Source organism: Chionomys nivalis, chromosome 7 (genome assembly GCF_950005125.1).
Source record: "Chionomys nivalis chromosome 7, mChiNiv1.1, whole genome shotgun sequence".
Classification (NCBI taxonomy): Eukaryota; Metazoa; Chordata; class Mammalia; order Rodentia; family Cricetidae; genus Chionomys; species Chionomys nivalis.
Window position 1 is genome coordinate 8,086,201 of NC_080092.1, and position 13,895 is coordinate 8,100,095.

Genomic DNA, 13,895 nt, shown 5'->3' on the forward strand with positions numbered 1-13,895 from the left:
AAGGCATAAGATGGTAAAAAAGTATTTCTCCCTTAAAAGTTCACTAGATGACACAATTTGCTTTATTGTATATGTTCCCCAAACTAGATCAGTCTGGATTTGTCCCTGGCCTTCTTTCTTGAGATGTGCTCTAGGACATGAGTGAATGGAAATTTACCATAAAGGGGAGTCACCAAGTGGCTAAGAATAAGGGACTTATTTTTCTGTGTGAAGGGGAGTATACGTGCAGCTCTGTGCAGGTAAAGGCCCTAGGCTGCCGAGTGCACTATTAGAAGATGGGGTGCACGCCTCACCTGAGCAAAGTGCAGTCCGGGGCTATTATAGCTATGCCTGCTGGCACCAATTCCACTGAAGCCCAGTGGCTTGTTTCCTCTCCTCAGAGTAGGAAAAGCTATAGCTGCCCTTCCATCCTCTGCCCTAGCAAGGATCTTTTTTTTTTTTTTTTTTTAAGGGAGTGGTATTCAGACCTCTGAAGAACAGAACAGGAAGACAAGTCCTTACTGAGCCTCAGTCAATGGAATGAAGAGATCCATGACAAAGTGAAATGTCAGCATTGTTAGCAGTTTTGCTAGGAGATTTTTCATACAGATTTAATAATAAAATAAGGAACAGGACAGGTTGCCTTGGGCAGGGGTGTAGGGAGCGGAAGAATGGGCTGAGCTGAGTGCAGGGGAGGAGCGAGGGGCTGCTTTGCCGTGTCTCTGGGCTGTTGGCACTGAGAAGGCAATGGCAGCTCCAAGATGCAGAGACTATGAACACAGGTCAGCCACAGGACTGGCCACCGAGGATGAAGGAAAGTGCTGCCAGTGCATTTGCTTACCCATGAAGATGGGGACATTAAAATCTGTCACTAATTCCTGGATTTCTTGATTCATGCTTTTGTTCTACTCAGTTAAGTTTCTAGCCAAAGTCATGAAGCACATGAGGAGTGAAGGAGGCATGCAGAGGGCAAGGTTTTGTAAGGAAAGCATTTTTTTTTAGATATTTTTACATGTTTATGCATACTTAGTCTCAGTAGGGAAGCTGCCTTTGGAGACGACCTGCTGCAGCTGCATGGAATGCATGCAGTTTCTGGAAGGAAAGAGAGCATTACATAGGGACAAACCCACTCTGCTTAGAGAAAACCCAAGATGGAACTATTAGTTAGATACTACTGAAGCAAGCAAGTATCTGCCAAGGGTGTGTGTGTGTGTCCTGTAGGACACACTCAGGAATGTACACGTGGTGTCTGCATAGTTAGCAGGTGCTGACAATACAGATTTACAGATTTCAGTTCTATGCCCTCAATGGCCTTCCTGCAATTTCCCTACTGCCCCCGACTTCTGCTCCTGTCCCAGCCAGTCACTGAATTTTAGCTTCCGCCAGTCCTTTGCAAGTTAATGTGAGGAATAGGAGTCAGAAGAAGTAAACATTTAAAACTTGCCAAAACCACATCTGGATAGGCAAAACATATCAGGTCATTAAAACTCATGCTGCCCCACCTGATGCCCAAGACTGAGCCCCAGAACCCATGGTGGAAGCAGGGAACTGACTCCCCAAAGATGCCCTCTAAACTCCGCACACATGCCTTGGTGCGTGTGTGTCCATGCTCATATACACACATTATCCAAAGACAGAATAACAAATGAATGAAATGTATGCATATATGATGAATATAATAATTGGTGCCAATTAATACTTTGATGATTTTAGGCAAAGGCACACATATGTGGCAAACATTGTACTCCTGGTGGAGCCTCACAAACTGCTGATCCAAAGTCAGCTGGGGTCAATCTGCCCTTCCCTTGGAGACTGATGACACATTGAGTTATTGGGGCTACAACGTAGAAGCAAGCACGGTTTTGTGTTTCAAGCCCTTGTCTCAGTTTTCTTTATGGGAATGGGAGAAAATAGCTCACTAAAAGTTTTTGTTTTTAAATGAACTACTTTATAAAGCAACTTTTATGAACACTTTTTAAAAAAATATAAACTTAGTAATGTACATTCAATTTGTGGATTTCCGTATATAAACCTAAGGGCTTTTCTTTGCAGGATTTCTCTGTAGACGGAAACCCTTCAGCAGCCTTCATCTATCAAACTCCCCACAGGAGGTTAGCCAACTGTGGCACATGGTTTGTTCTTATAAATAGAGTTTATTGAAACACAGCCTCAAACATTCTCTTTGTATATGGCTCTTAACCTATACAACAGCATTGCTGTATAGTTGCCACAGTGACCCTGTTGCCTGCAACAAGCTACTATAGCCACACTCTGGCCTTTCAAATATCTGCCAACCCCCAATTCTGTGACCCCAAAACTTTATATCACTTCTTCTTTCATATGTGTGTGTATGTGTTGGCATGTGAACAGAAGCACTTGTGTGCATATGTGCACACACGGATGTGTATACACGTGAATATATGCACAAATATATCCATGCGAAGACCTAAAGACTACTTTGGGAGTTATTCTTAGTAATGTTATCTATTTCCTTTGAGACAGGCTGTCTCATGAGCTTGGATTTGAGCAACTGGGCTACACTGGTCACTACGCTCCTAGGCTCCTCCTCTAGCACCAGAATTATAAGTGTCCAATTCTTACTCCTCGCTGTTTCTCCCAATGAGATTCAGAGCAGAGGTTCACACTTGCAAGTCCTTGCTTTACTGTGGAGTTATTTCCTCAGGTCAAGGCATCACTTTTGAATTTGCTTAAGGTAGAATCAGAATAGGAAGATACATCTCAGCAATATTCTCGCTGCAGACAATCTCCAGACTTCTGCCTCCACCCCACTCCCGCACTGATAGTCTCCCGTCCTCTGGCCCATAGCTAATTGAACTAATTTTTGAGGCTTGCTTTCATAGAGTGTTTCCAAAGCATTTAACTTGGTTTTCATAGAAACAGCTCTTTTTCTTAGCGCACTCATTTTTCATCAGTTTACATAATATTGCACTAAATAATGTAATTACAATAACAAGCGCAGCTGGCAGAGGCAGCTCTGGGAACACATACAACTGACTGTTGGCAAGCAGACACCACAGCGGGTGAAAAGAAAGGTAAACTCATGCTCGGCAGTCACAGCCCAGGTTGTTGCGGCCCCACCAACGCGATTTCTAAAGATGCTGGGCAGTAGATGAGCCGTTCATCTCCTGAGTCTCATAAGTGGAGGTCAGGAAGATAGGAGTCTTCCATCTGTGCCTCTCTGTGTAGCATGGACTTATATGATATCTGTCAGCTTCCCGGGGAGTTTGGAGGGAGTTATTTGACAAATGCGTGTCTTTTCTTGCTAGCCTGCAAGGTATCAGAGTATGAGAAATGTATTAGCTTTATTACAACATCACATCTCCACTATGCAGACGGTGACTGGCATCTGGTTCACACTCAAAAATGTTTCCTGAATAAATAACTGGGTGGGGGCAGGCTTTCCCACAATGAGCTACTCAGAAACTACAGTCGAGAAAATATAAATCCAGAAGGAGTCGTGGGGGTTTATAGCTCCTTCTCTGCTCCCCTAAGGATAACTGAGGAAGGCATGAATGTTGAACGAGGGAGAGTGAGGTGAGAGACTCAATCTGATAGCTCAATTCCAGGCAGTCTAGAAGATTCATTCTCTGATGCCTGTATGAAGGCAATGGGTTTAAGCCAAGAAGATCATTAGCAATTTGCATTTCTGCAAGCCACATCACTCTTGAATCTTGCAGAACTGAGAAACTTGCTTCTAACTGGCAAATTAAATATTGATAATGTAGATAGGTTGTACGACATCTTTCAAAAGGCTGGCACCCTGATTTCCGTGTTTTTAAAACTTCAGCCATTTGCATCCAACTACCACCAGTTTTGTCATAACTCTGGGCCATCAGTAACATTGTGCTCATATTCACCTTGAAAGCTGCTCATTTTTTAACCCAAATGGATATATTTGCCAAGGAAATCTGGCATTGTCACTGCAAACAGAATACCATTATCAGTAATTTCAAATAATGTTTATGGGGGAAAAAACAGAACTACTGAAATTTAATGATTAAAAATGCTTCCTATGCAAATATCTGTGCTAAACACATCCATTGCATTCATTGTTTAACCTTTGTGCACACACAGGCTCGGCGGTTTGTATGGTGCAGCTCCCAGAGGAAGGGGAAACTTTCATCAACAGAGACTGGTTCCAGGATGTGGACTGCTAGGTGGCAGGGCTTGAGAGCTATAGGCTAGTTAGTTTCACTCCTTGCTGGAGAGTTCTCTGCTTTTTGACACACCTAAGTGTAACAACAGGGCCCACAACATGCTCCATTCCCATGCTTTGTCTGCCACAATGGACTTCATCTCCCCAACCACTGGACAAAAGAAATTCTCTCTTACCTTGATTTCTGCCATGTAGAAAAATAACTAACACACATGTAATCTGTGCATGTATGTATATACACACATGCCCAAACAAACCTCATAAAACAGGCACAATTATTGTTTCCAATGAACCACACAAAACTGAAAGTCCAGAGAATTTACAAACTATGCCCAAATGCACAAGTGCACAAACCGTACAAAGTTTAGACGTCATTGCACTGGGCCTAGCTAGGCCCCTAATTCTTGACTGATATATTTTGCAAACAATGCTTTTGAAGTTGGCATTGATGCTCAGGCTGCTGCAGGCTTAAAGCCTGAGGCACACTCCCTCTCTCTTATAAAGAAAGCTTAGAAAGTGTTACAGCCTTGTTGAATCTCTTTTAGTTTAAACTAAGACTTCCTCATTGACATAAAAACGGATTGAGAGAGAATTGAAAAAGGAATAACTTTTTCTCTAAATGTTTCGCCCTTTCTGAAAGACTTGGTGTTTGGTGCTCTGAAAATGTTATTCCACAGAGTGAGCATTCCATAGCCTGAGAAACGCAATGCCCCAAGTATGTGTGGCACATACTTCCAGGATCCTTTGTTAAGCTCTTGTCTTCATGTTGAGAAGGTCTCACTGTACCCGGTAGTTAGTGCCTCTTTTCCCCATAATATCCAACCCCTTAACACAAGGGTAGGGGCTGGTGGGGTTTCTTATATTATCTGAGAGTATCAGAGTGAAACTGATTCAAAGGCCTAGATGGTGAAATGCTTATATATAAAAAAGTAGAGTATTTTTATTGTCATGACTACTAAAATGAAGGAATGTGGGGGAGGGTGAAGAGGAGGAGGATGGAGAAGAGGAAGAAGGAGGAAGAGGGAAAAAAAGTAGTGAGAATAGGAGGAAGATGAGAAGAAGGAGGAAAAGGGAGAAGAGGAGGAGGAAAAAAGAAGAGGAGGAAGCAGAAGGAGAAGAGGAGGAATGAAGAGGAGGAGGGGATAAGAGAAGACGGAAAGGAAGAGACGGGACACTGCGAATCTATATGGAATTTCAGCAACCAGAATAGAGAGAGTTAGAAGGGAAGAGAGTGTAGATGGACAAGACAGAGGAAAATGACCACACATAAGACTGAGCCATCAAAATTGAGAGCAGGGTGTGGTGACCCAGGCCTGTAAGTTCCAGTACCTCTGATGCAGAGGCAGTAGGCCTGCCAAATGTTCAGCGCTTGCCTGGGTACATGGGGAGTTTGAGGCCAACCTGAGTCACCAACTGAGATATTGACTTAAAACAAATACAAAGGCTAAGAAGATAGCCTAATTCCTAAAACTTGCAGGAACGAGGGCCTAAATTTAATCTCCAGAATCCAAATTCAAAAATCAGGTTGTAGTGGCTGATTTGTAGTCATAGTGCTTGCGAGGCAGAGGCAGGAACATCCCTGGAACTTGCTGGCCTGCCAGCCTAGACTACTTAAGCATCAAGCTAGTGATTAAAAGAAAAAAAAAAGCAAGACATGTGATACCTGAGAAATGAAGTCAAGGTTGTTTCCTGACTTTCACATGCATGCATCCTCATACTCAGACCCACCACACTCATAGGAGAGACAATGAGGTATCTAACAGTGTGTTCTAACATGGAGGAGGTTCCCTGTAGGAAATGGATACCTGAGTCAAATGGAAAGAGAAAACATCGATGCATTCTCTTTGGTGACAATACTGAGCTGTATAAATGTTGATTTTATTAATTGCAAAGTTGTGTTATTGATATGAAACATGAATTAGTTTAAAATTCTGAAATCGGGGTGCAAACAATAACCTCAAATAAAGCAGCCATTTGTTATGGTAGAGATGGGCTGGACGCTTTGGGGAGGGTGGTTCCTAAGGCTACAGATGGCTCTCAACTAAATAATCCATCATATGGAGTACATAGCTTTACCATCTGACAAAGAACACCCTCCTTGCTTCTATATTGCACCCTATGGACACTGCCCTCATCAAACCATCAAGCCCTCAAACAGCAGACAAGCTCATCTTTGTCCTCTGTACCCTTAATTTCCCAAGGCAGCATCATTTGCAATAGAGAGCTCAGTGCTGTCTGAATTCTGGGGACTGTGTCAGAACCTCATAATGACATAAGCATCCATTGCTCTTTATCTAGCCCTGACCTACTTCTGGCCATCCTCCTCATCCAAACAGGAGAGGAAAAGCTGAAATCACAATGCATTATTTACTAGGATAAAACACTCACTCAGGTTGCAGAGAGAAAGCAGTAGGAGAGTTCAGTAAAGCTTAAAACAAAAATCATTTAAATAGCAGAGACAGTGTCTCAGGAGGCCCACAGTAGCCTTAAGACTTGCTTGCATCCCTTTATAGCCAAGGATTACTTTGAATTTCTGATCTTCCCACCACTACCTCTTGGGTGCTAGGACCATAGTTTTGTGCTACCACACCTAGTTTATGTCAAGCAAGGCTTCATACACGCCAGTCCAGTGATCTACCAGTGAACTCCATCCACAGTCAACAAATGTCCCAGCGTCTGTCTTATGCAGGAATTGCACTAATGTTAGAGAAATGTGGACTGAAATGAAACATTAATAGAGGCCTGGGTGGGACATTCTACAAGACATATAAGCATAACAAGAAACAAAAGCTCTGGCCACCTCTCAGTTTCATACAGGTGAACTCATTGTTTGCTTAATGCAGGATTTAACACACCAGATGATACATGCAATTGGGAAACAGAAAGAATGTTAGGATTCCTGGTCACCTGGGGATGGCAGCTCAGCCAATGTCCTTAGATGTAACTAAGGCATTAAATTTACAAAGGCATTAAATTCATTTACTGCATTATTTACTCAAGCACTTTGGAGTACCATGGTCCCCAGGCCTCCAGCTCAAGCACTGCTATGCTATGTTTTGAAAAACTGCAGATAACATTAGTTTTCATAGCGATCTGAAACTACAGCTAAGTCACATGGTCCAGTGAGATGTCCAGAGAATGACAGGTCCCTAGCAGTGACATCTAAGAGTGTTCAGTTATAACCTTAAACTGTGCTCCCAAATATGAGCATGCTTCAGAAACAAATGGAGCACAGAGGCAAGGAATCTAGGTATTTCATAAAATTCCACAAAAGTTCATGCACATAAGGACATCCAACCAAGATACAATGAAAGCAGAATGGTATCACTGAGAGAAAAAAACAAAACAAAACAAAAAACATGATTCTCCTTTTCCAAGGAAAACATTCATGCAACTGATACACTGGAGTCTGCAGACTCACTTTTAAGTAACAGAACAAGCTACAAAGTTTAACATTCTGACTTCATCTCCCTTGTATACAAATGACACCAAAATCCAAACTTTATGGATAATTCAAATTCTCCTTGAAAAGGAAAAAGCCTGGATAGAGGTGCTTCTCACTGACCCCAGTTCATCACAACAGTGCGTTTTAGTTGCTCAGCAAACAACTGAGAACTCACATTAGGAGGGCAGCAGAGTCCCTGTGAACTTTGTGATCACTTAGACCTCATGTTGTACATAAAGAGAGTCCAATGATGTCAAACAAATTCCGCAAGAGAAGTATTTATCGCCGAATCTAAATCAAAAAATCCATATATACTATAATGGCACTTCAAAAGAAGATCTACTGTATTTACCAGCTCAATCAATATGAAATTAGCTGGGATAAATATTGCCAGCTCTACCCGTCTTGAGATGCAGCCTCTTATTTAGACTCTGGGTCTCGAAAGAGACAAGGGCATTTTTGCTTATCTCACAGAAATAGGAAGCAGGAAGCCTGTTACAAGCGGATTGCACCTACCCTCAGCTGCTCTCTTTCACAATTCATCTGTTGACTCAAAACCTGCAGAAAAGAGAAAAAGGGGAGAGTGTCAGAAGGCTCTGTGGAAACAGCAGCATAAAAGCAAGGGACTGGGGAGTGGCTCAGCATGATTCCTGCAACCCACATAAATGCTGGTTGTGTGCATTGAGATGAGATGGCTCAGTGGACAAAGTCACTTGCCTTCAAGCCTCCGGACCTGAACTCAATTCCCAGAAGCCACATGGGGAGAGCATAAGAACAACTCTGACTCGTTATCTACAGGTGTGTCATAGTATACCAACATATACATAGGTGTATGCCCACACACAATACATTATGCAATATAATAAATTTTTAAAAATGAGTTAGGTAGAAGACTAATGGAGATTCTGGACATCAACCTAGGGCCTCCACAGACACATATATATGCGTCTCCACACACACATGTCAACTCATAAGTACACATGTGCATTGACACACACAAGTATTCTCACTCACATACACATGTCACATATACATATGCACATGAAAAGAAGAGGGGAAAACAGAAGAAAAATAGTTACTTTTGATGACTGGGCTCAACAAAGACCTAGAATTCACAGCAATAATTACCTTTTCTCTAGGTTCAGACAGTGGACCATTTACTATCATTCTATATTGTACAATCCAGAAGTAGGCACCAAGGGTGTGACGCACCTTTAAGGGGATGGTGCAGAGATGTAGGAGAGGATGGGGCAGTCTAAAAAGCATGGGGTTTCTTCTTTGTCCACATACCCTTCTAGTCCCATTTAAGAGGTGCACACAATCTTTCCTTAAAGCTGTATTAGGATGGGTGTGACAAGAAAAGCAATATAGTGTCTTCCCCAAGGTCAAGTGCTGGCAATGTTATCTGCTTGCCCTGGAAAGAAGATTTCATTTAATTATCTAGTTCTCTCTTATTATTTCTGTTTGTGTGTGGTTCTGAAGTTTGAATTAGGTATTTCATGTATGCTAAGCAAGGGCTTCCCCTCTAAATTATACCTAGATTTCTCCTCACTAGTTATTTTGAGACTGATGTTACTTAGTGATCCAGTCTAAACTTGAACACATGACATCATCCAAGCAGGCCTTCAACTTGTTATCCTTCTACTTCAGTCTCCAGAGATACTGGGATATCAGACAAGGCTTGATGGTTCAGCCTAATCAGAGGCAGTAAGACAGAATGTCCGGGGATGGTAGTTGGGCAGACCATACAGGGATGACAGTAAAAAGGAGTTTATGGACATGGTAGTAAGAAGAAGGACTGTATGTGGATAATAGTTAGATAGATTGCATAGGGAAGGACCCTAGGATAACCAGGACTTTAAGCAGATAAAGAAACACTACTCAAAATTTGATATCTATCACCACTCTAAAGACGAAGTATTAGTAGTTCCCCTGTGAAACACTGATGGGTGATGTGTGCCTAACCAATGTGCTTTTCTTACTATCCAAGGAGGCTTTATTAGAGTGATCATATAATTTCTTTTCTAAACAGGCAAAACAAAATGCATTAGCAGAGGATGGCCAGAGAGGTTTTTGGATTTAGCTAATTACACAGAAGCCAGAGACAGAAGGGATACATCCAGGGAAAACTGGTTTATATGGTCCTTTAAGAGAGATGAGTCTTGATGGATGGACTTTCAATGCAAATGGTTAAAATTAAACTATGCCCTGCATTATTGACCGGTTACATCACCTCTTTCTATTTTTGCTTTTAAACCACTGTAAAATCTCTTAACTTCTAGCCTTGACAGGGTACTGGGAGTTCCTTGAAACTTTACTGAAGGACGAGAGCTACAGCAACCAACTTTTGATGTATATTTTATGTGTTTTGTAGTGAAAGTTTCTTTTTACTTTCCCTAAAATAAAAACAAAAATAAGGATGTTTGCTTAGGTTACTCCTGAGCCTGAAGTCTCTAGATGGGATCCTATTGTGGGACCTTTCGCCTAGAAAATTACTGCTGGGAAGAACTCTTTTGGTTGGGTTTGCTTTCTTGCTATTTTTGTGATTTTGAGATAGAGTGTCGCATATCCCAGACTAGCCTTGAACTAGCTGTATGGATGATGGTGATTCTGAACTCTTGATCTTCCTGCAACCACCTCCTGAGGGCCGAGAGCACAGCTCTGTTCCACCAGGGTCAGGATCGGTGGTGCTGGGGACCAGATCTGGGTTTTGTGCATTGGTCTTAGGCAAGCATTAATTTATATGTAGGTATTAATTAACCACATATTATTTATTAGAGTTAAATATATAAATCCTATAATTTATGGCAATAAAAAAATTAAACATAAATCACTGATTCTGGGCAAAAACATAACACACAGGACTTAGAATTACAGTTCTGAAAAACAGGTTTGGGAAATAAATCAAAAACCCACTTGAGTTTATAGGAAACAAAACTATAAAAATTCACAAATATTATGGTTTCTATTTTCTGTCAAAAATATAGTTTAATTGATCATTAAAGAGAAAAATAAGAATGTTTGTCCTCATTTTTTACAATAAAAAATTTCCTTATTTAGATAACAAGGATACAGAAGAGATGTTTTTCAAATTATTAAAAAATAAAGGAGTGTGGCAAGATAAATAAACAGGAAACTCACATTGAATTATACTTGAAATGATCTCTTTAGATTAGGTCATTATATGTTTGTAAACATTTACGAAGAAAGAAGGGAAAATCCACAGAAGAGATGAATGATGCAGCTGGACAAGGGGAGGGGAAGTGAAATTGGGCGACTGCTCCAAGGGTATGGGCTGCCCATTTAATAGCAATCAGGGAATAAGAAAGAACCTACTGAGGAAGGGTCTGAGCTCTCTGAGAAGATGAAGTAAAATGTGAACCAAAGCCTGACGTCCTCACTCTTTCTTGGCAGCAGATCCAAGACAGCCCAGCATTCAGCAGTGAAAGAGTATGATATGCCCCAGGAGACCTCAGCAATGAGTGCAGATGGACAGATAGCTGAGTTCTAAGAGAATCTCTCTAGGTTTGTCCTCAGTGAGTGAGGATTCTCCCTTCCTATTTCCCCCTGCCTCCCCATCATCCTCTCAGACTAGTCTCCTTCTGGGCAAATCCAGGCTGTGAGACATGGGGACAACGGGAGATGCCTAATATGAAGCAGAAGAAGCCCACCTTCATGGCATGATAGCTGTGATCCTAAGAGATTGCCTGCACTCCCTCCTCCTTGCTTCCCTTATCCTTCTTTGTAGTTTGAATAGGGAATGACCTCCATAGGCTCATGTTTGAATATTTGGTCCCCAGTAGGTGGCACTGTTTGGGAGGGTAATGGAGCCTTTGAGAGGTGGAGTATTGCTGGAGTAAGTCCATAAATGGGGGAGGATGTGGAGATTATATAGTCTGGCTCCATTTCCTGTTCTTTCATTCTCTTTTCCCAGTGTGTGGATGACATAGGGATAGCTGAGTAATGCTACTCTTCCTCGCCTTTGCTGCCATGAGGGACTCTGTTCCTTGTGGAACAGTAAGCCCAAATCAATCCTTCCTTTTTCAGTTGCTTTCATCAAGGTATTTCATTATAGCTACATAAAAGTAACAAATATACTGTGTCCACTTAGAGGAGAAAAATGAATGACACCACAGTCAAATGGCCTCATGGTGAGGGAAGATGGAAGCCCACAAGATCAAGACAATTGTCCAGTTCCAAGGAGGGAGCTCAAAGAAATCTACACTGAAATGATGATGATGATGACAAGGACAGTGATGGCGACAACCAAACTGCTGTGGGAATCTATCTACAAAACACACAGAGTCTGTGGCAGCACACTCACCACCTGCACAGGTCTAATCTGGATGTGGTCTCCTTGCTGAGAGAAGGAATAGAAATGCCCCATCCCTAACCCAGAACCCATCTCCATTGAGAGACACTCGTAAGAAAATTGTAGTTTTCTCTGTGGAGTCTCTCTGGATACCCAAACACACTTAAGAGCAGGCCCCATGCCAAGTAGTAGACAGGTAACACTAAATTAACTCGATGGTATTTTTGGGGGGTTTTTCTCACAGTGCTTTGTCTAGGCTTTTAGGTATTTTGTTTTGTTTTTGTTTTCTCCCTTACAGACCAGTTCCTTATATGTTATAGTTTCTAGTTTTGCTGCTATGGGTTTTCTGTGTGTGCAAATGAATGTGTCTTGGCATCTGTATATGTTTCTTGACCATTTTCTTTAGCTTTTATTTTTCCTGTTTATTTTATCCTATTCTGATTTTCTTGTTTTTATTTTAACTTATTTTATTTTATTATTTTAGATGCCTGTTTTTAGATGTTGCTTTTAATGAGAGAGAAATAAAGGGTGTGGATTGGATGGATGGATGGATGGATGGATGGATGGATGGATGGATAAGTAAAGAGGATCTGGGAGGAATTGTGGAGGGGGAACCATAATCAAAGTATATTGTATGGAAAAAAAAAACTCTCTCTTTCTCTCTCTCTCCCTTCCTCTTTCCCTCCCTCTTCCCCTCCCACTTTCTAAGTTACAGTGGAAAAAAGTTTTTGCTGCACACTCATAAAAACTTAAGCTCAGATCCCTAACACCCACATAGCATTTGTGTGGCTGTATATGCACAGAATTCCAGCACTGTTACTGAGGGAGGCAGGAGGATGGCTAGAGCTTCAGATTCAGGGAGACATCATGCCTCAAGGAAATAAGGTCAAGAATAATAGAAAAAGATAATACAAATCTTTGTCTAGCCTCTGAATGCACGTGCGCACACACACACACACACACACACCTCTACTCTTCCTCCTCTTTTTCCCTCCTTTCCCTCCTCTTCTTTTCCCTCTCCTATCTCACACACATATCTCTTTCCCTCTCTCTTTCTCTCTGTGTCTCTCACACATGCACACATCTCTCTGTGTGTGTCTGTGTTTCTCTCTCTCTCTCTCTGTGTGTGTGTGTCTCAACACCCACACATAAATTGCTGGAAACTTAAAAAAATCTTTGAAACATGCATAGGAAAATAATTTAAATATATAAGGCAGTAATAATCCAAATGAATACAGACCTTTCACTTAGATAAACAGAACAAATTAAAACAAGGGGTTATAGTGGCTAATAGAGCTTGCTGCCCTTCTGGTGGACCGGAGTTCCCAGGCCACCTCGAGTGGTTCAGGATTGTCTGTAACTCCAGCTCCACCAAATCCAGTGTCCTCAACTGACCTCAGTGGGCATGGGCATTCATGTAAACAGACACACACCATGCCGTAAACACACACACACCACGCTACGATGCATACACAAATCTTTTTTTAAAATTATTTTAAAAACCAAATAATTAAAAACCAAGGCAACTAGAGCAAAGAACTGCTATCTTTTTAAATTTCAATTTTTGTTTACATAAGATACACATACACACATTGATACACATATGCATTTATAACATGTAAATAATTTAAATGAGATGATTCCACAAGGGGCAGTAATACTCCCCACATTTTCAGTATCGATCCTTATGTGTACATAAAAGTGTTGCTCTGACCTATCATCAAAGAAGCTTTTTTAGTGTTTCAGACAGAAACCATCCCAGGAATCTGCTCCACGTGTACTGCAGGCTCTTCAGGCACAAATAAAGAAGCACAACTTTGAAGAAGATATCGCCTTTTCCAGAGCTTGAGCTCAGGGGAGTACTCTAGCATGGAGAAGGCCGGGCATTCCAACCTTCAGAAACATAAACATACAGGGACAAAACATGAAAGTAACTAAATTTTTTCATTGCCAACAGTTGTGCTCTCCAGCATTTGTTGCAG

The 13,895-nt window shown here is 41.5% G+C and overlaps 1 protein-coding gene across 13 annotated transcripts in view; it reads right to left on the reverse strand.

The window, feature by feature from the left end:
• Rbfox1 (RNA binding fox-1 homolog 1) overlaps positions 1-13,895 on the reverse strand; it is a 1,523,799-nt gene that overhangs the window by 580,055 nt on the left and 929,849 nt on the right. For all 13 annotated transcript variants that reach the window (XM_057774158.1, XM_057774153.1, XM_057774169.1 and 10 more), the window contains one exon: positions 8,118-8,159. In XM_057774158.1, the coding sequence (XP_057630141.1) occupies positions 8,118-8,144 (27 nt within the window). In that variant the 5' untranslated portion in view covers positions 8,145-8,159. The remainder of the gene's footprint in view (positions 1-8,117; positions 8,160-13,895) is intronic.